Source organism: Scyliorhinus torazame, chromosome X, assembly GCF_047496885.1.
Source record: "Scyliorhinus torazame isolate Kashiwa2021f chromosome X, sScyTor2.1, whole genome shotgun sequence".
NCBI classification, from domain to species: Eukaryota; Metazoa; Chordata; class Chondrichthyes; order Carcharhiniformes; family Scyliorhinidae; genus Scyliorhinus; species Scyliorhinus torazame.
In genome coordinates this window covers 25,949,574-25,971,709 of record NC_092738.1, presented here as the reverse complement: position 1 = coordinate 25,971,709, position 22,136 = coordinate 25,949,574, and the positions used below count along the sequence as shown (strand labels likewise).

At 47.9% G+C, this 22,136-nt stretch overlaps 1 protein-coding gene across 1 annotated transcript in view; it reads left to right on the top strand.

Moving 5' to 3' along the window:
* The window catches only part of npffl (neuropeptide FF-amide peptide precursor like), a 38,221-nt gene that overhangs the window by 4,300 nt on the left and 11,785 nt on the right, over window positions 1-22,136 (top strand). Inside the window, exon 2 of the mRNA XM_072493686.1 lies at window positions 4,494-4,618. Within this exon, the coding sequence (XP_072349787.1) occupies window positions 4,494-4,618 (125 nt within the window). The remainder of the gene's footprint in view (window positions 1-4,493; window positions 4,619-22,136) is intronic.

The following is a 22,136-nucleotide window of genomic DNA, read 5'->3' as shown; positions in this document are numbered from 1 at the left end:
TTTGCTTTACCACTCATCTTAGTGTCATCTGCAAACTTGGACACATTGCCCTTGGTCCCCAACTCCAAATCATCTATGTAAATTGTGAACAATTGTGGGCCCAACACTGATCCCTGAGGGACACCACTAGCTACTGATTGCCAACCAGGGAAACACCCATTAATCCCCACTCTTTGCTTTCTCTTAATTAACCAATCCTCTATCCATGCTACTACTTTACCCTTAATGCCATGCATCTTTATCTTATACAGCAACCTTTTGTGTGGCACCTTGTCAAAGGCTTTCTGGAAATCCAGATATACCACATCCATTGGCCCCCCATTATCTACCGCACTGGTAATGTCCTCAAAAAATTACACTAAATTAGTTAGGCACGACCTGCCCTTTATGAACCCATGCTGCGTCTGCCCAATGGGACAATTTCCATCCAGATCATCTTCCTTGATGATAGATTCCAGCATCTTCCCTACTACCAAAGTTAAGCTCACTGGCCTATAATTACCCGCTTTCTGCCTACCTCCTTTTTTAAACAGTGATGTCACGTTTGCTAATTTCCAATCCGCCGGGACCACCCCAGAGTCTAGTGAATTTTGGTAAATTATCACTAGTGCATTTGCAATTTCCCTAGCCATCTCTTTTAGCACTCTGGGGTGCATTCCATCAGGGCCAGGAAACTTGTCTACCTTTAGCCCCATTAGCTTGCCCATCACTACCTCCTTAGTGATAACAATCCGCTCAAGGTCCTCACCTGTCATAGCCTCATTTCTATCAGTCACTGGCATGTTATTTGTGTCTTCCACTGTTCAGTTCCTCAGCCATTTCCTCATCTCCCATTATTAAATCTCCTTTCTCATCCTCTAAAGGACCAATATTTACCTTAGCCACTCTTTTTTGTTTTATATATTTGTAGAAACCTTTACTATCTGTTTTTATATTCTGAGCAAGTTTACTCTCATAATCTATCTTACTCTTCTTTATAGCTATTTTAGTCGCTTTCTGTTGCCCCCTAAAGATTTCCCAGTCCTCTAGTTTCCCACTAATCTTTGCCACTTTGTATGCTTTTTCCTTCAATTTGATACTCTCCCTTATTTCCTTAGATATCCACGGTCGATTTTCCCTCTTTCTACCGTCCTTCTTTTTTGTTGGTATAAACCTTTGCTGAGCACTGTGAAAAATCACTTGGAAGGTTCTCCACTGTTCCTCAACTTTGCTCCCAGTCTACCTTAGCTAGTTCTTCTCTCATCCCATTGTAATCCCCTTTGTTTAAGCACAAAACACTAGTGTTTGATTTTACCTTCTCACCCTCCATCTGTATTTTAAATGCCACCATATTGTGATCGCTCCTTTCGAGAGGATCCCTAACTATGAGATCATGAATCAATCCTGTCTCATTACACAGGACCAGATCTAGGACCGCTTGTTCCCTCGTAGGTTCCATTACATACTGTTCTAGGAAACTATGGCGGATACATTCTATAAACTCCTCCTCAAGGCTGCCTTGACCGACCTGGTTAAACCAATCGACATGTAGATTAAAATCCCCCATGATAACTGCTGTACCATTTCTACATGCATCCATTATTTCTTTGTTTATTGCCTGCCCCACCATAATGTTACTATTTGGTGGCCTACAGACTACTCCTATCAGTGACTTTTTTGCCTTACTATTCCTGATTTCCACCCAAATGGATTCAACCTTATCCTCCATAGCACCGATGTCATCCCTTACTGTTGCCCGGATGTCATCCTTAAATAACAGAGCTACACCACCTCCCTTGCCATCCACTCTGTCCTTCCGAAAAGTTTGACACCCTTGGATATTTAACTCCCACTCGTGACCATCCTTTAACCATGTTTCAGTAATGGGCACTAAATCATAGTCATTCACGATGATTTGCGCCATCAACTCATTTCCCTTATTCCAAATACTACGAGCATTCAGGTAAAGTACACTTATGTTGGCTTTTTTAACTCTGTTTTGAATCTTGAATGTATATATATATATTTTTTTCCAATTCTGTTTTGAATCTTAACACCTCGATCAGTAACCTCTCCTAAGTTATATTTCCTCTTAACTTTTCTCCTAATTTTCCTTAATTCTAACTATGTGGTATGCTAATGAGACAGAAAGTGATGCAACATCTCATGATCGTGCTCTTGGGCAAGGAAGGCCACAATAAGAGATTGTTCCGTTAAAGTTAATGTTCCCTCTTCCTCAGGAGACTCCTGCAAATATTCCGTGTTACCACAAGACCACAAAGCTATGGGTGTCCCCCTCTGCATAATAATCGTCAACAGGTAGCCTTCTCCGAGTCGAGGGAACATTGGACTTGAGGACACCCATGACTGCCTGTGTGGAGTTTGCACTTTCTCCCCGTGTCTGTGTGGGTTTGCTCCGGTTTCCTCCCACAGTCCAAAGATGTGCGGGTTAGGCCATGATCAATGTGTGGGGTTACGGGGATAGGGCGGGGGAGTGGGCTGAGGTAAAGTGTTCCTTCAGAGGGTTGGTGCAGACTTGAAGGGCTGAATGGTCTCCTTCTGCATTGTGGAGATTCTATGGAATGCTACTGTCCAATTAATTCATTCAGCCCAGCACGGTCCTAAAATTGCCACTGGGTCCATGGGTCTCAGTGCTGTGTTGGGTAACAGATGTAATCCTGAAAGCATTAGATGAGCTGTTCAAATTGGTGCCTGTATGGAGTGCAGGACACCCCCTGTCCACGTACAAAAAATAATTTTCTACTTGCTAATGGAGTTGATGCTTTTTCACACTGTATTCGATACATATTCCCGATACCCTTAAACACTAAAGTACAGAAGCATGTTGCAGACTCCTGTCCAAACAGGTCCAAAGACAAGGTTTACATCAATATCCACAGTGGTGGAGACATACTTGCACTTAACTGAGGGCTAACGGTTATGGTGAGTTTCTGCAAGGCAGGTACTGAAGGCACTGTTGCTAAGTTTGCAGATGATACAAAGATCTGTAGAGGGACAGGTAGTATTGAGGAAGCGAGGGGGCTGCAGAAGGATTTGGACAATCTAGGAGAGTGGGCAATGAAGTGGCAAATGAAATACAGTGTGAGGTTATGTACTTTGGAAGGAGAAATGGAGGCATAGACTATTTTCTAAATGGGGAAATGCTTAGGAAAGCAGAAGCACAAAGGGACTTGGGAGTCCTTGTTCACGATTCTCTTATGGTTAATGTGCAGGTTCAGTCGGCAGTTAAGAAGGCAAATGCAATGTTAGCATTCATGTCAAGAGGGCTAGAATACAAGACCAGGGATGTACTTCTGAGGCTGTATAAGGCTCTGGTCAGACCCCATTTGGAGTATTGTGAGCAGTTTTGGGCCCCATATCTAAGGAAGGATGTGCTGGCCTTGGAAAGGGTCCAGAGGAGGTTCACAAGAATGATCCCTGGAATGAAGAACTTGTCGTATGAGGAACGGTTGAGGACTCTGGGTCTGTACTCGTTGGAGTTTAGAAGGATGAGGGGAGATCTTATTGAAACTTACAGGATACTGCGAGGCCTGGATAGAGTGGACGTGGAGAGGATGTTTCCACTTGTCGGAAAAACCAGAGGACACCATCTCAGACTGAAGGGACAATCCATTAAAACAGAGATGAGGAGGAATTTCTTCAGCCAGAGGGTGGTGAATCTGTGGAACTCTTTGCCGCAGAAGGCTGTGGAGGCCAAATCACTGAGTGTCTTTAAGACAGAGATAGATAGGTTCTTGATCAATAAGGAGATCAGGGGTTATGGGGAGAAGGCAGGAGAATGAGGGTGAGAAAATATCAGCCATGATTGAATGGCGGAGCAGACTCGATGGGCCGAGTGGCCTAATTCTGCTCCTATGTCTTATGGTCTTATGGTCTATGGGTGGTCAAGCTAAATGTGCTCTTCATTTGGACAATATTTCCATAGAATCCCTACAGTGCAGAAGGAGGCCATTTGGTCCATCGAGTCTGCACCGACCTTCCAAAAGAGCACCCCATCTAAGTCCACTCCCTCGTAACCCCACCTAACCTGCACATCTTTGAATACTAAGCAGCAATTTAGCACGGCCAGTCCACCTAACAAGCACATCTTTGGACTGTGGGAGGAAACCGGAGCACCGGGAGGAAACCCACGCAGACACGGGGAGAACGTGCAGACTCCGCACAGACAGTCACCCCAGGCCGGAGTTGAACCCGGGTCGTTGGCACTGTGAGGCACCAGTGCTAACCCCTGTGCCACCTTCTCGGTGTTTGAATCCGGTCGTTGAATCTGCTTGTTCAGTGGGGGGGGGCATTGTCATGGGAAGATAGTGGGGTTGTTATTCTGGAAAGGATTTCGAAGAAGGCGCTTTTCCCCTCCCCAAACCCACCATCGCAATCCTCCTGGTGACCTTTCCCAATGTTTCGACACAAACGAACGCGAGAAGGTTATTGTGAATCCTCCAGCCGAGTTGCTGTTGCGATTGCTTTCTGCTTTGATTTGACCCCCTTGACAGGATGGCGAACGGGGCAGCGCAAGGAGACTGGGAAACGACCACGCGATGAGCTCACTGGTCAACTCGATTGTGCACATTCCCGGAAAATTTGGCCGAGCTTCTTCCTTCGTATTCCAGCCACAGCGGTAAGTGTCTCCGAGGTCGGCACTAGATTGGCGGTGGATGGTGTGATTTTTGTGTGTGGTGTGGTCCCCATTTGGCCCGGATTTATTCCCTCCAACTATTTTGCTAACCAAGTACTCTAAACCAAATAAACTGAGGGACAAATTAAAGGGGCAGTCCCTTAAAGGGAAATTTCCTTAAACAAATAGTACTCACTCATGAAATTTAAAACATCAAGCCAAAATGTGATTAAAGAGCAAATAGCTCATTAACAACAACAAAGAACACTACTGCAACTTGATTTCCAATCAACTCAGAGCCAGTTAGTTGATACTCCTTGTGTGACTTTTTAAATTAGGGAAGGGAAATAATCAATTAACCCATTCCTGGCGCGAACACGCACTATCTGGCCTTGTAATGGTGGCACGGTAGCACAGTGGTTAGCACTGTTGCTTCACAGCTCCAGAAACCCGCATTCGATTCCCGGGGCTGGTTTAGCACAGGGCTAAATCGCTGGCTTTGAAAGCAGACCAAGGCAGGCCAGCAGCACGGTTCAATTCCTGTACCAGCCTCCCTGAACAGGCGCTGGAATGTGGCGACTAGGGGCTTTTCACGGTAGCTTAATTTGAAGCCTACTTGTGACAATAAGCGATTTTCATTTTCATTGATTCCCGGCTTGGGTCACTGCCTGTGCGGAGTCTGCACATTCTCCCCGTGTCTGCGTCGGTTTCCTCTGGGTGCTCCGGTTTACATAGAACATAGAACGATACAGCGCAGTACAGGCCCTTCGGCCCACGATGTTGCACCGACATGGGAAGTCAAAAAAACAAAAGCCATCTAACCTACACTATGCCATTATCATCCATATGCTTATCCAATAAACTTTTAAATGCCCTCAATGTTGGCGAGTTCACTACTGTAGCAGGTAGGGCATTCCACGGCCTCACCACTCTTTGCGTAAAGAACCTACCTCTGACCTCTGTCCTATATCTATTACCCCTCAGTTTAAGCCTATGTCCCCTCGTGCTAGCCATTTCCACCCGCGGGAGAAGGCTCTCACTGTCCACCCTATCTAACCCCCTGATCATTTTGTATGCCTCTATCAAGTCTCCTCTTAACCTTCTTCTCTCTACCGAAAACAACCTCAAGTCCATCAGCTTTTCCTCATAAGATTTTCCCTCCATACCAGGCAACATCCTGGTAAATCACCTCTGCACCCGCTCCAAAGCTTCCACGTCCTCCCACAAGTCCCGAAAGACATGCTTGCTAGGTGAATTGGACATTCTGAATTCTCCCTGTGTACCCGAACAGGTGCCGGAGTGTGGTGACTAGGGGCTTTTCACAGTAACTTCATTGTCAGCCTACTTGTGACAATAAAGATTCTTATTATTGTTGCATAAGTTACCAGGTGGTATGTGGAACTACGCGATCAATATCTCCTGGATGTCAACCAGAAAAAAGGTTTGGAGATGAAAGAGAACTGGCTCACATTCTCCTCCTTTCGTGTGGCCCTGAACGGGTCGGTTAAACAAGCTACAGGTCTGAGTAAAGCAATCGGGACATTGAACTGGAGACGCAAGTCTCACCCCAAGCAATAATATGGAACGTTCCTCTCGGTAGAAAACCGAGTGATGACAAACTATCCGGCAGCTTTTCTTCGATTCAGTAAAGGGTTAACCAGGCATTTAACCGTTGATCGGAGGGGCATGTATTGCTTGTACCTGCTGCAGTGGACACAAGTTCCCAGCTCCTCTGTATAGTGACACCTACAGAGATAGAAGCCAGAGAAAGAGACAGAGTGAGAAAGAGACAGGCAGAGTGAGAAAGAGACAGGCAGAGTGAGAAAGAGACAGGCAGAGTGAGAAAGAGACAGGCAGAGTGAGAAAGAGGCAGGGGGAGTAAGAAAGAGACAGGCAGAGAGAGATAGAGACAGGCAGAGTGAGAAAGAGACAGGCAGAGTGAGAACGAGACAGGCAGAGTGAGAAAGAGACAGGCAGAGTGAGAAAGACAGACAGAGTGAGAAAGACAGGCAGAGTGAGAAAGAGAGAGAGTGAAAGAGACCGGCAGAGTGAGAAAGAGACAGGCAGAGTGAGAAAGACACAGGCAGAGTGAGAAAGAGACAGGCAGAGTGAGAACGTGACAGACAGAGTGAGAAAGAGACAGGCAGAGTGAGAAAGAGACAGGCAGAGTGAGAAAGAGACAGGCAGAGTGAGAAAGAGACAGGAAGAGTGAGAAAGAGACAGGCAGAGTGAGAAAGACAGGCAGAGTGAGAAAGAGACAGGCAGAGTGAGAACGAGACAGGCAGAGTGAGAAAGAGACAGGCAGAGTGAGAAAGAGACAGGCAGAGTGAGAAAGAGACAGGCAGAGTGAGAAAGAGACAGAGTGAAAGAGACAGGCAGAGTGAGAAAGAGACAGAGTGAGAAAGAGACAGGCAGAGTGAGAACAAGGCAGGCAGAGTGAGAAAGAGACAGGCAGAGTGAGAAAGACAGGCAGAGTGAGAAAGACAGGCAGAGTGAGAAAGAGACAGGCAGAGTGAGAACGAGACAGGCAGAGTGAGAAAGACACAGGCAGAGTGAGAATGAGACAGGCAGAGTGAGAACGAGACAGACAGAGTGAGAAAGACACAGGCAGAGTGAGAAAGAGACAGGCAGAGTGAGAATGAAACAGGCAGAGTGAGAACGAGACAGACAGAGTGAGAAAGACACAGGCAGAGTGAGAAAGAGACAGGCAGAGTGAGAATGAAACAGGCAGAGTGAGAAAGAGACAGGCAGAGTGAGAAAGAGACAGGCAGAGAGAGATAGCGACAGGCAGAGTGAGAAAGAGACAGGCAGAGTGAGAAAGACAGGCAGGCTGAGAAAGAGACAGCCAGAGTGAGAACGAGACAGGCAGAGTGAGAAAGAGACAGGCAGAGTGAGAAAGAGACAGAGTGAAAGAGACAGGCAGAGTGAGAAAGAGACAGAGTGAGAAAGAGACAGGCAGAGTGAGAACAAGACAGGCAGAGTGAGAAAGAGACAGGCAGAGTAAGAGAGACAGACAGAGTGAGAAAGACAGGCAGAGTGAGAAAGAGACAGGCAGAGTGAGAAAGAGACAGGCAGAGTGAGAAAGAGAGAGGCAGAGTGAGAAAGAGACAGGCAGAGTGAGAAAGAGACAGGCAGAGTGAGAACGTGACAGACAGAGTGAGAAAGAGACAGACAGAGTGAGAAAGAGACAGACAGAGTGAGAAAGAGACAAAAAGAGTGAGAAAGAGACAGAGTGAGAAAGAGACAGGAAAAGAGAGATAGAGACAGGCAGAGTGAGAAAGAGACAGAGTGAAAGAGACAGGCAGAGTGAGAAAGGGACAGGCAGAGTGAGAAAGAGACAGGCAGAGTGAGAATGAAACAGGCAGAGTGAGAAAGAGACAGGCAGAGTGAGAAAGAGACAGGCAGAGTGAGAAAGAGACAGAGTGAAAGAGACAGGCAGAGTGAGAAAGAGACAAGCAGAGTGAGAAAGAGGCAGGCAGAGTGAGAAAGAGACAGACAGAGTGAGAAAGAGACAGACAGAGTGAGAAAGAGACAGACAGAGTGAGAAAGAGACAAACAGAGTGAGAAAGAGACAGAGTGAGAAAGAAACAGGAAGAGAGAGATAGAGACAGGCAGAGTGAGAAAGAGACAGACAGAGTGAGAAAGAGACAAAAAGAGTGAGAAAGAGACAGAGTGAGAAAGAGACAGGAAAAGAGAGATAGAGACAGGCAGAGTGAGAAAGAGACAGAGTGAAAGAGACAGGCAGAGTGAGAAAGGGACAGGCAGAGTGAGAAAGAGACAGGCAGAGTGAGAATGAAACAGGCAGAGTGAGAAAGAGACAGGCAGAGTGAGAAAGAGACAGGCAGAGTGAGAAAGAGACAGAGTGAAAGAGACAGGCAGAGTGAGAAAGAGACAAGCAGAGTGAGAAAGAGGCAGGCAGAGTGAGAAAGAGACAGACAGAGTGAGAAAGAGACAGACAGAGTGAGAAAGAGACAGACAGAGTGAGAAAGAGACAAACAGAGTGAGAAAGAGACAGAGTGAGAAAGAAACAAGAAGAGAGAGATAGAGACAGGCAGAGTGAGAAAGAGTCAGAGTGAAAGAGACAGGCAGAGTGAGAAAGGGACAGAGTGAGAAAGAGACAGGCAGAGTGAGAACGTGACAGACAGAGTGAGGAAGAGACAGACATAGTGAGAAAGAGACAGACAGAGTGAGAATGAAACAGGCAGAGTGAGAAAGAGACAGGCAGAGTGAGAAAGAGACAGGAAAAGAGAGATAGAGACAGGCAGAGTGAGAAAGAGACAGAGTGAAAGAGACAGGCAGAGTGAGAAAGAGACAGGCAGAGTGAGAATGAAACAGGCAGAGTGTGAAAGAGACAGGCAGAGTGAGAAAGAGACAGGCAGAGTGAGAAAGAGACAGGCAGAGTGAGAAAGAGACAGGCAGAGTGAGAAAGAGACAGAGTGAAAGAGACAGGCAGAGTGAGAAAGAGACAAGCAGAGTGAGAAAGAGACAGGAAAAGAGAGATAGAGACAGGCAGAGTGAGAAAGAGACAGAGTGAAAGAGACAGGCAGAGTGAGAAAGAGACAGGCAGAGTGAGAATGAAACAGGCAGAGTGAGAAAGAGACAGGCAGAGTGAGAAAGAGACAGGCAGAGTGAGAAAGAGACAGAAATGAAATGAAATGAAGATCTTTTATTGTCAAAAGTAGGCTTCAAATGAAGTTACTGTGAAAAGCCCCTCGTCGCCACATTCCGGCGCCTGTTCGGGGAGGCTGGTATGGGAATTGAACCGTGCTGCTGGCCTGCCTTGGTCTGCTTTCAAAGCCAGCTCTTTAGCCCTGTGCTAAACAGCCCCAGACAGAGTGAGAAAGAGATAGGCAGAATGAGAACGAGACAGGCAGAGTGAGAAAGAGAGAGGCAGAGTGAGAAAGAGACAGGCAGAGTGAGAAAGAGACAGAGTGAAAGAGACAGGCAGAGTGAGAAAGAGACAGAGTGAGAAAGAGACAGGCAGAGTGAGAACAAGGCAGGCAGAGTGAGAAAGAGACAGGCAGAGTGAGAAAGACAGACAGAGTGAGAAAGACAGGCAGAGTGAGAACGAGACAGACAGAGTGAGAAAGACACAGGCAGAGTGAGAAAGAGACAGGCAGAGTGAGAATGAAACAGGTAGAGTGAGAAAGAGACAGGCAGAGTGAGAAAGAGACAGGCAGAGAGAGATAGCGACAGGCAGAGTGAGAAAGAGACAGACAGAGTGAGAAAGACAGGCAGGCTGAGAAAGAGACAGGCAGAGTGAGAACGAGACAGGCAGAGTGAGAAAGAGACAGGCAGAGTGAGAAAGAGACAGAGTGAAAGAGACAGGCAGAGTGAGAAAGAGACAGAGTGAGAAAGACACAGGCAGAGTGAGAACGAGACAGGCAGAGTGAGAAAGAGACAGGCAGAGTAAGAGAGACAGACAGAGTGAGAAAGACAGGCAGAGTGAGAAAGAGACAGGCAGAGTGAGAAAGAGACAGGCAGAGTGAGAAAGAGAGAGGCAGAGTGAGAAAGAGACAGGCAGAGTGAGAAAGAGACAGGCAGAGTGAGAAAGAGACAGAGTGAAAGAGACAGGCAGAGTGAGTAAGAGACAGAGTGAGAAAGAGACAGGCAGAGTGAGAACAAGGCAGGCAGAGTGAGAAAGAGACAGGCAGAGTGAGAAAGACAGACAGAGTGAGAAAGACAGGCAGAGTGAGAAAGACAGGCAGAGTGAGAAAGAGACAGGCAGAGTGAGAACGAGACAGGCAGAGTGAGAAAGACACAGGCAGAGTGAGAATGAGACAGGCAGAGTGAGAACGAGACAGACAGAGTGAGAAAGACACAGGCAGAGTGAGAAAGAGACAGGCAGAGTGAGAATGAAACAGGCAGAGTGAGAAAGAGACAGGCAGAGTGAGAAAGAGACAGGCAGAGAGAGATAGCGACAGGCAGAGTGAGAAAGAGACAGGCAGAGTGAGAAAGACAGGCAGGCTGAGAAAGAGACAGGCAGAGTGAGAACGAGACAGGCAGAGTGAGAAAGAGACAGGCAGAGTGAGAAAGAGACAGAGTGAAAGAGACAGGCAGAGTGAGAAAGAGACAGCGTGAGAAAGAGACAGGCAGAGTGAGAACGAGACAGGCAGAGTGAGAAAGAGACAGGCCGAGTAAGAGAGACAGACTGAGTGAGAAAGACAGGCAGAGTGAGAAAGAGACAGGCAGAGTGAGAAAGAGACAGGCAGAGTGAGAAAGAGACAGGCAGAGTGAGAAAGAGAGAGGCAGAGTGAGAAAGAGACAGGCAGAGTGAGAAAGAGACAGGCAGAGTGAGAACGTGACAGACAGAGTGAGAAAGAGACAGACAGAGTGAGAAAGAGACAGACAGAGTGAGAAAGAGACAAACAGAGTGAGAAAGAGACAGAGTGAGAAAGAGACAGGAAAAGAGAGATAGAGACAGGCAGAGTGAGACAGAGACAGAGTGAAAGAGACAGGCAGAGTGAGAAAGGGACAGGCAGAGTGAGAAAGAGTTAGGCAGAGCGAGAATGAAACAGGCAGAGTGAAAAAGAGACAGGCAGAGTGAGAAAGAGACAGGCAGAGTGAGAAAGAGACAGAGTGCGAAAGAGACAGGCAGAGTGAGAACAAGGCAGGCAGAGTGAGAAAGAGACAGGCAGAGTGAGAAAGACAGACAGAGTGAGAAAGACAGGCAGAGTGAGAACGAGACAGACAGAGTGAGAAAGACACAGGCAGAGTGAGAAAGAGACAGGCAGAGTGAGAATGAAACAGGTAGAGTGAGAAAGAGACAGGCAGAGTGAGAAAGAGACAGGCAGAGAGAGATAGCGACAGGCAGAGTGAGAAAGAGACAGGCAGAGTGAGAAAGACAGGCAGGCTGAGAAAGAGACAGGCAGAGTGAGAACGAGACAGGCAGAGTGAGAAAGAGACAGGCAGAGTGAGAAAGAGACAGAGTGAAAGAGAAAGGCAGAGTGAGAAAGAGACAGAGTGAGAAAGACACAGGCAGAGTGAGAACGAGACAGGCAGAGTGAGAAAGAGACAGGCAGAGTAAGAGAGACAGACAGAGTGAGAAAGACAGGCAGAGTGAGAAAGAGACAGGCAGAGTGAGAAAGAGACAGGCAGAGTGAGAAAGAGAGAGGCAGAGTGAGAAAGAGACAGGCAGAGTGAGAAAGAGACAGAGTGAAAGAGACAGGCAGAGTGAGTAAGAGACAGAGTGAGAAAGAGACAGGCAGAGTGAGAACAAGGCAGGCAGAGTGAGAAAGAGACAGGCAGAGTGAGAAAGACAGACAGAGTGAGAAAGACAGGCAGAGTGAGAAAGACAGGCAGAGTGAGAAAGAGACAGGCAGAGTGAGAACGAGACAGGCAGAGTGAGAAAGACACAGGCAGAGTGAGAATGAGACAGGCAGAGTGAGAACGAGACAGACAGAGTGAGAAAGACACAGGCAGAGTGAGAAAGAGACAGGCAGAGTGAGAATGAAACAGGCAGAGTGAGAAAGAGACAGGCAGAGTGAGAAAGAGACAGGCAGAGAGAGATAGCGACAGGCAGAGTGAGAAAGAGACAGGCAGAGTGAGAAAGACAGGCAGGCTGAGAAAGAGACAGGCAGAGTGAGAACGAGACAGGCAGAGTGAGAAAGAGACAGGCAGAGTGAGAAAGAGACAGAGTGAAAGAGACAGGCAGAGTGAGAAAGAGACAGAGTGAGAAAGAGACAGGCAGAGTGAGAACGAGACAGGCAGAGTGAGAAAGAGACAGGCCGAGTAAGAGAGACAGACTGAGTGAGAAAGACAGGCAGAGTGAGAAAGAGACAGGCAGAGTGAGAAAGAGACAGGCAGAGTGAGAAAGAGACAGGCAGAGTGAGAAAGAGAGAGGCAGAGTGAGAAAGAGACAGGCAGAGTGAGAAAGAGACAGGCAGACTGAGAACGTGACAGACAGAGTGAGAAAGAGACAGACAGAGTGAGAAAGAGACAGACAGAGTGAGAAAGAGACAAACAGAGTGAGAAAGAGACAGAGTGAGAAAGAGACAGGAAAAGAGAGATAGAGACAGGCAGAGTGAGAAAGAGACAGAGTGAAAGAGACAGGCAGAGTGAGAAAGGGACAGGCAGAGTGAGAAAGAGTTAGGCAGAGCGAGAATGAAACAGGCAGAGTGAGAAAGAGACAGGCAGAGTGAGAAAGAGACAGGCAGAGTGAGAAAGAGACAGAGTGAAAGAGACAGGCAGAGTGAGAAAGAGACAAGCAGAGTGAGAAAGAGACAGACAGAGTGAGAAAGAGCCAGACAGAGTGAGAAAGAGACAAACAGAGTGAGAAAGAGACAGAGTGAGAAAGAAACAGGAAGAGAGAGATAGAGACAGGCAGAGTGAGAAAGAGTCAGAGTGAAAGAGACAGGCAGAGTGAGAAAGGGACAGGCAGAGTGAGAAAGAGACAGGCAGAGTGAGAATGAAACAGGCAGAGTGAGAAAGAGACAGGCAGAGTGAGAAAGAGACAGAAATGAAATGAAATGAAAATCTTTTATTGTCACAAGTAGGCTTCAAATGAAGTTACTGTGAAAAGCCCCTAGTCGCCACATTCCGGCGCCTGTTCGGGGAGGCTGGTATGGGAATTGAACCGTGCTGCTGGCCTGCCTTGGTCTGCTTTCAAAGCCAGCTCTTTAGCCCTGTGCTAAACAGCCCCAGACAGAGTGAGAAAGAGATAGGCAGAATGAGAACGAGACAAGCAGAGTGAGAAAGAGACAGGCAGAGTGAGAAAGACAGACAGAGTGAGAAAGACAGGCAGAGTGAGAAAGACAGGCAGAGTGAGAATGAGACAGAGAGTGAAACAGACAGGCAGAGTGAGAAAGAGACAGGCAGAGTGAGAAAGAGACAAGCAGAGTGAGAAAGAGGCAGGCAGAGTGAGAAAGAGACAGACAGAGTGAGAAAGAGACAGACAGAGTGAGAAAGAGACAGACAGAGTGAGTAAGAGACAGACAGAGTGAGAAAGAGACAGGCAGAGAGAGAAAGAGACAGAGAGTGAAAGAGACAGGCAGAGAGAGATAGAGACAGGCAGAGTGAGAAAGAGACAGAGTGAAAGCGACAGACAGAGTGCGAAAGAGACAGGCAGAGTGAGAAAGACACAGGCAGAGTGAGAAAGAGACAGGCAGAGTGAGAATGAGACAGACAGAGTGAGAAAGAGACAGGCAGAGTGAGAAAGAGACAGGCAGAGTGAGAAAGAGACAGGCAGAGTGAGAAAGAGACAGGCAGAGTGAGAAAGAGACAGGCAGAGTGAGAAAGAGACAGGCAGAGTGAGAAAGAGACAGAGTGAAAGAGACAGGCAGAGTGAGAAAGAGGCAGAGTGAGAAAGAGACAGGCAGAGTGACAACAAGACAGGCAGAGTGAGAAAGAGACAGGCAGAGTGAGAAAGACAGACAGAGTGAGAAAGACAGTCAGAGTGAGAAAGAGAGAGAGTGAAAGCGACAGGCAGAGTGCGAAAGAGACAGGCAGAGTGAGAAAGACACAGGCAGAGTGAGAAAGAGACAGGCAGAGTGAGAATGAGACAGACAGAGTGAGAAAGAGACAGGCAGAGTGAGAAAGAGACAGGCAGAGTGAGAAAGAGACAGGCAGAGTGAGAAAGAGACAGGCAGAGTGAGAAAGAGACAGGCAGAGAGAGATAGAGACAGGCAGAGTGAGAAAGAGACAGGCAGAGTGAGAAAGAGACAGGCAGAGTGAGAAAGAGACAGGCAGAGTGAGAACGAGACAGGCAGAGTGAGAAAGAGACAGGCAGAGTGAGAAAGAGACAGGCACAGTGAGAAAGAGACAGAGTGAAAGAGACAGGCAGAGTGAGAAAGAGACAGAGTGAGAAAGAGACAGGCAGAGTGAGAACGAGACAGGCAGAGTGAGAAAGAGACAGGCAGAGTGAGAAAGACAGACAGAGTGAGAAAGACAGGCAGAGTGAGAAAGAGAAAGAGTGAAAGCGACAGGCAGAGTGAGAAAGAGACAGGCAGAGTGAGAAAGAGACAGGCAGAGTGAGAAAGAGACAGGCAGAGTGAGAAAGAGACAGGCAGAGAGAGATAGAGACAGGCAGAGTTAGAAAGAGACAGGCAGAGTGAGAAAGAGACAGGCAGAGTGAGAAAGAGACAGGCAGAGCGAGAACGAGACAGGCAGAGTGAGAAAGAGACAGGCAGAGTGAGAAAGAGACAGGCAGAGTGAGAAAGAGACAGAGTGAAAGAGACAGGCAGAGTGAGAAAGAGACAGAGTGAGAAAGAGACAGGCAGAGTGAGAACGGGACAGGCAGAGTGAGAAAGAGACAGGCAGAGTGAGAAAGACAGACAGAGTGAGAAAGAGACAGGCAGAGTGAGAAAGAGACAGGCAGAGTGAGAACGAGACAGGCAGAGTGAGAAAGAGACAGGCAGAGTGAGAAAGAGACAGGCAGAGTGAGAAAGAGACAGAGTGAAAGAGACAGGCAGAGTGAGAAAGAGACAGAGTGAGAAAGAGACAGGCAGAGTGAGAACGGGACAGGCAGAGTGAGAAAGAGACAGGCAGAGTGAGAAAGACAGACAGAGTGAGAAAGACAGGCAGAGTGTGAAAGAGCGAGAGTGAAAGCGACAGGCAGAGTGAGAAAGAGACAGGCAGAGTGAGAAAGACACAGGCAGACTGAGAACGAGACAGACAGAGTGAGAAAGAGACAGGCAGAGTGAGTAAGAGACAGACAGAGTGAGAACGAGACAGGCAGAGAGAAATAGAGACAGGCAGAGTGAGAAAGAGACAGAGAGTGAAAGAGACAGGCAGAGTGAGAAAGAGACAAGCAGCGTGAGAAAGAGGCAGGCAGAGTGAGAAAGAGACAGACAGAGTGAGAAAGAGACAAACAGAGTGAGAAAGAGACAGAGTGAGAAAGAGACAGGAAGAGAGAAATAGAGACCGGCAGAGTGAGAAAGAGACAGAGTGAAAGAGACAGGCAGAGTGAGAAAGGGACAGGCAGAGTGAGAAAGAGACAGGCAGAGTTAGAATGAAACAGGCAGAGAGAGAAAGAGACAGGCAGAGTGAGAAAGAGACAGAAAGGAAATGAAATGAAAATCTTTTATTGTCACAAGTAGGCTTCAAATGAAGTAACTGTGAAAAGCTCCTAGTCGCCACATTCCGGCGCCTGTTCGGGGAGGCTGGTACGGGAATTGAACCGTGCTGCTGGCCTGCCTTGGTCTGCTTTCAAAGCCAGCTCTTTAGCCCTGTGCTAAACAGCCCCAGACAGAGTGAGAAAGAGATAGGCAGAATGAGAACGAGACAGGCAGAGTGAGAAAGAGACAGGCAGAGTGAGAAAGACAGACAGAGTGAGAAAGACAGGCAGAGTGAGAAAGACAGGCAGAGTGAGAAAGAGACAGAGAGTGAAAGAGACAGCCAGAGTGAGAAAGAGACAGGCAGAGTGAGAAAGAGACAAGCAGAGTGAGAAAGAGACAGGCAGAGTGAGAAAGAGACAAACAGAGTGAGTAAGAGACAGACAGAGTGAGAAAGAGACAGGCAGAGAGAGATAGAGACAGGCAGAGTGAGAAAGAGACAGAGTGAAAGAGACAGGCAGAGTGAGAAAGAGACAGAGAGTGAAAGAGACAGGCAGAGTGAGAAAGAGACAGGCAGAGTGAGAAAGAGGCAGGCAGAGTGAGAAAGAGACAGACAAAGTGAGAAAGAGACAGACAGAGTGAGAAAAAGACAAACAGAGTGAGAAAGAGACAGAGTGAGAAAGAGACAGGAAGAGAGAGATAGAGACAGGCAGAGTGAGAAAGAGACAGAGTGAAAGAGACAGGCAGAGTGAGAAAGGGACAGGCAGAGTGAGAATGAGACAGGCAGAGTGAGAAAGAGACAGGCAGAGTGAGAAAGAGACAGGCAGAGTGAGAAAGAGACAGAAATGAAATGAAAACCTTTTATTGTCACAAGTAGGCTTCAAATGAAGTTACTGTGAAAAGCCCCTAGTCGCCACATTCCGGCGCCTGTTCGGGGAGGCTGGTACGGGAATTGAACCGTGCTGCTGGACTGCCTTGGTCTGCTTTCAAAGCCAGCTCTTTAGCCCTGTGCTAAACAGCCCCAGACAGAGTGAGAAAGAGATAGGCAGAGTGAGAACGAGACAGGCAGAGTGAGAAAGAGACAGAGAGTGAAAGAGACAGCCAGAGTGAGAAAGAGACAGGCAGAGTGAGAAAGAGACAAGCAGAGTGAGAAAGAGGCAGGCAGAGTGAGAAAGAGACAGGCAGAGTGAGAAAGACAGGCAGAGTGAGAAAGAGACAGGCAAAGTGAGAAAGAGACAAGCAGAGTGAGAAAGAGGCAGGCAGAGTGAGAAAGAGACAGGCAGAGTGAGAAAGAGACAGACAGAGTGAGAAAGAGACAGACAGAGTGAGAAAGAGACAGGCAGAGAGAGATAGAGACAGGCAGAGTGAGAAAGAGACAGAGTGAAAGAGACAGGCAGAGTGAGAAAGAGACAGAGAGTGAAAGAGACAGGCAGAGTGAGAAAGAGACAAGCAGCGTGAGAAAGAGGCAGGCAGAGTGAGAAAGAGACAGACAGAGTGAGAAAGAGACAAACAGAGTGAGAAAGAGACAGAGTGAGAAAGAGACAGGGAGAGAGAGATAGAGACAGGCAGAGTGAGAAAGAGACAGAGCGAAAGAGACAGGCAGAGTGAGAAAGAGACAGAGCGTGAAAGAGACAGGCAGAGTGAGAAAGGGACAGGCAGAGCGAGAAAGAGCCAGGCAGAGTGAGAATGAAACAGGCAGAGTGAGAAAGATACAGGCAGAGTGAGAAAGAGACAGGCAGAGTGAGAAAGAGACAAACAGAGTGAGAAAGAGACAGAGTGAGAAAGAGACAGGAAGAGAGAGATAGAGACAGGCAGAGTGAGAAAGAGACAGGCAGAGTGAGAAAGAGACAGGCAGAGTGAGAACGAGACAGGCAGAGTGAGAAAGAGACAGGCAGAGTGAGAAAGACAGGCAGAGTGAGAAAGAGACAGCGAGTGAAAGAGACAGCCAGAGTGAGAAAGAGACAGGCAAAGTGAGAAAGAGACATGCAGAGTGAGAAAGAGGCAGGCAGAGTGAGAAAGAGACAGGCAGGGTGAGAAAGAGACAGACAGAGTGAGAAAGAGACAGACAGAGTGAGGAAGAGACAGGCAGAGAGAGAAAGAGACAGGGAGTGAAAGAGACAGGCAGAGTGAGAAAGAGACAAGCAGAGTGAGAAAGAGGCAGGCAGAGTGAGAAAGAGACAGACAGAGTGAGAAAGAGACAGACAGAGTGAGAAAGAGACAAACAGAGTGAGAAAGAGACAGAGTGAGAAAGAGACAGGGAGAGAGAGATAGAGACAGGCAGAGTGAGAAAGAAACAGAGCGAAAGAGACAGGCAGAGTGAGAAAGAGACAGAGAGTGAAAGAGACAGGCAGAGTGAGAAAGGGACAGGCAGAGCGAGAAAGAGCCAGGCAGAGTGAGAATGAAACAGGCAGAGTGAGAAAGATACAGGCAGAGTGAGAAAGAGACAGGCAGAGTGAGAAAGACTGACAGAGTGAGAAAGACAGGCAGAGTGAGAAAGACAGGCAGAGTGAGAAAGAGACAGGCAGAGTGAGAAAGAGACAGGCAGAGTGAGAAAGAGACAGGCAGAGTGAGAAAGAGACAGAGTGAAAGAGACAGGCAGAGTGAGAAAGAGACAGAGTGAGAAAGAGACAGGCAGAGTGAGAACAAGACAGGCAGAGTGAGAAAGAGACAGGCAGAGTGAGAAAGACAGACAGAATGAGAAAGACAGGCAGAGTGAGAAAGAGAGAGAGTGAAAGTGACAGGCAGAGTGCGAAAGAGACAGACAGAGTGAGAAAGACACAGGCAGAGTGAGAAAGAGACAGGCAGAGTGAGAAAGAGACAGGCAGAGTGAGAAAGAGACAGGCAGAGTGAGAAAGAGACAGGCAGAGTGAGAAAGAGACAGAGTGAAAGAGACAGGCAGAGTGAGAGAGAGGCAGAGTGAGAAAGAGACAGGCAGAGTGACAACAAGACAGGCAGAGTGAGAAAGAGACAGGCAGAGTGAGAAAGACAGACAGAGTGAGAAAGACAGTCAGAGTGAGAAAGAGAGAGAGTGAAAGCGACAGGCAGAGTGCGAAAGAGACAGGCAGAGTGAGAAAGACACAGGCAGAGTGAGAAAGAGACAGGCAGAGTGAGAATGAGACAGACAGAGTGAGAAAGAGACAGGCAGAGTGAGAAAGAGACAGGCAGAGTGAGAAAGAGACAGGCAGAGTGAGAAAGAGACAGGCAGAGTGAGAAAGAGACAGGCAGAGAGAGATAGAGACAGGCAGAGTGAGAAAGAGACAGGCAGAGTGAGAAAGAGACAGGCAGAGTGAGAAAGAGACAGGCAGAGTGAGAACGAGACAGGCAGAGTGAGAAAGAGACAGGCAGAGTGAGAAAGAGACAGGCACAGTGAGAAAGAGACAGAGTGAAAGAGACAGGCAGAGTGAGAAAGAGACAGAGTGAGAAAGAGACAGGCAGAGTGAGAACGAGACAGGCAGAGTGAGAAAGAGACAGGCAGAGTGAGAAAGACAGACAGAGTGAGAAAGACAGGCAGAGTGAGAAAGAGAAAGAGTGAAAGCGACAGGCAGAGTGAGAAAGAGACAGGCAGAGTGAGAAAGAGACAGGCAGAGTGAGAAAGAGACAGGCAGAGTGAGATAGAGACAGGCAGAGTGAGAAAGAGACAGGCAGAGTGAGAAAGAGACAGGCAGAGTGAGAAAGAGACAGGCAGAGCGAGAACGAGACAGGCAGAGTGAGAAAGAGACAGGCAGAGTGAGAAAGAGACAGAGTGAAAGAGACAGGCAGAGTGAGAAAGAGACAGAGTGAGAAAGAGACAGGCAGAGTGAGAACGGGACAGGCAGAGTGAGAAAGAGACAGGCAGAGTGAGAAAGACAGACAGAGTGAGAAAGAGACAGGCAGAGTGAGAAAGAGACAGGCAGAGTGAGAACGAGACAGGCAGAGTGAGAAAGAGACAGGCAGAGTGAGAAAGAGACAGGCAGAGTGAGAAAGTGACAGAGTGAAAGAGACAGGCAGAGTGAGAAAGAGACAGAGTGAGAAAGAGACAGGCAGAGTGAGAACGGGACAGGCAGAGTGAGAAAGAGACAGGCAGAGTCAGAAAGACAGACAGAGTGAGAAAGACAGGCAGAGTGAGAAAGAGCGAGAGTGAAAGCGACAGGCAGAGTGAGAAAGAGACAGGCAGAGTGAGAAAGACACAGGCAGACTGAGAACGAGACAGACAGAGTGAGAAAGAGACAGGCAGAGTGAGTAAGAGACAGACAGAGTGAGAACGAGACAGGCAGAGAGAAATAGAGACAGGCAGAGTGAGAAAGAGACAGAGAGTGAAAGAGACAGGCAGAGTGAGAAAGAGACAAGCAGAGTGAGAAAGAGGCAGGCAGAGTGAGAAAGAGACAGACAGAGTGAGAAAGAGACAAACAGAGTGAGAAAGAGACAGAGTGAGAAAGAGACAGGAAGAGAGAAATAGAGACCGGCAGAGTGAGAAAGAGACAGAGTGAAAGAGACAGGCAGAGTGAGAAAGGGACAGGCAGAGTTAGAATGAAACAGGCAGAGAGAGAAAGAGACAGGCAGAGTGAGAAAGAGACAGAAAGGAAATGAAATGAAAATCTTTTATTGTCACAAGTAGGCTTCAAATGAAGTAACTGTGAAAAGCTCCTAGTCGCCACATTCCGGCGCCTGTTCGGGGAGGCTGGTACGGGAATTGAACCGTGCTGCTGGCCTGCCTTGGTCTGCTTTCAAAGCCAGCTCTTTAGCCCTGTGCTAAACAGCCCCAGGCAGAGTGAGAACGAGACAGGCAGAGTGAGAAAGAGACAGGCAGAGTGAGAAAGAGACAGGCAGAGTGAGAAAGAGACAGAGTGAAAGAGACAGGCAGAGTGAGAAAGAGACTGAGTGAGAAAGAGACAGGCAGAGTGAGAACGAGACAGGCAGAGTGAGAAAGAGACAGGCAGAGTGAGAAAGACAGACAGAGTGAGAAAGACAGGCAGAGTGAGAAAGAGAAAGAGTGAAAGCGACAGGCAGAGTGAGAAAGAGACAGGCAGAGTGAGAAAGAGACAGGCAGAGTGAGAAAGAGACAGGCAGAGTGAGAAAGAGACAGGCAGAGTGAGAAAGAGATAGGCAGAATGAGAACGAGACAAGCAGAGTGAGAAAGAGACAGGCAGAGTGAGAAAGACAGACAGAGTGAGAAAGACAGGCAGAGTGAGAAAGACAGGCAGAGTGAGAATGAGACAGAGAGTGAAAGAGACAGGCAGAGTGAGAAAGAGACAGGCAGAGTGAGAAAGAGACAAGCAGAGTGAGAAAGAGGCAGGCAGAGTGAGAAAGAGACAGACAGAGTGAGAAAGAGACAGACAGAGTGAGAAAGAGACAGACAGAGTGAGTAAGAGACAGACAGAGTGAGAAAGAGACAGGCAGAGAGAGAAAGAGACAGAGAGTGAAAGAGACAGGCAGAGAGAGATAGAGACAGGCAGAGTGAGAAAGAGACAGAGTGAAAGCGACAGGCAGAGTGCGAAAGAGACAGGCAGAGTGAGAAAGACACAGGCAGAGTGAGAAAGAGACAGGCAGAGTGAGAATGAGACAGACAGAGTGAGAAAGAGACAGGCAGAGTGAGAAAGAGACAGGCAGAGTGAGAAAGAGACAGGCAGAGTGAGAAAGAGACAGGCAGAGTGAGAAAGAGACAGGCAGAGTGAGAAAGAGACAGGCAGAGTGAGAAAGAGACAGGCAGAGTGAGAAAGAGACAGAGTGAAAGAGACAGGCAGAGTGAGAAAGAGGCAGAGTGAGAAAGAGACAGGCAGAGTGACAACAAGACAGGCAGAGTGAGAAAGAGACAGGCAGAGTGAGAAAGACAGACAGAGTGAGAAAGACAGTCAGAGTGAGAAAGAGAGAGAGTGAAAGCGACAGGCAGAGTGCGAAAGAGACAGGCAGAGTGAGAAAGACACAGGCAGAGTGAGAAAGAGACAGGCAGAGTGAGAATGAGACAGACAGAGTGAGAAAGAGACAGGCAGAGTGAGAAAGAGACAGGCAGAGTGAGAAAGAGACAGGCAGAGTGAGAAAGAGACAGGCAGAGTGAGAAAGAGACAGGCAGAGAGAGATAGAGACAGGCAGAGTGAGAAAGAGACAGGCAGAGTGAGAAAGAGACAGGCAGAGTGAGAAAGAGACAGGCAGAGTGAGAACGAGACAGGCAGAGTGAGAAAGAGACAGGCAGAGTGAGAAAGAGACAGGCACAGTGAGAAAGAGACAGAGTGAAAGAGACAGGCAGAGTGAGAAAGAGACAGAGTGAGAAAGAGACAGGCAGAGTGAGAACGAGACAGGCAGAGTGAGAAAGAGACAGGCAGAGTGAGAAAGACAGACAGAGTGAGAAAGACAGGCAGAGTGAGAAAGAGAAAGAGTGAAAGCGACAGGCAGAGTGAGAAAGAGACAGGCAGAGTGAGAAAGAGACAGGCAGAGTGAGAAAGAGACAGGCAGAGTGAGAAAGAGACAGGCAGAGAGAGATAGAGACAGGCAGAGTGAGAAAGAGACAGGCAGAGTGAGAAAGAGACAGGCAGAGTGAGAAAGAGACAGGCAGAGCG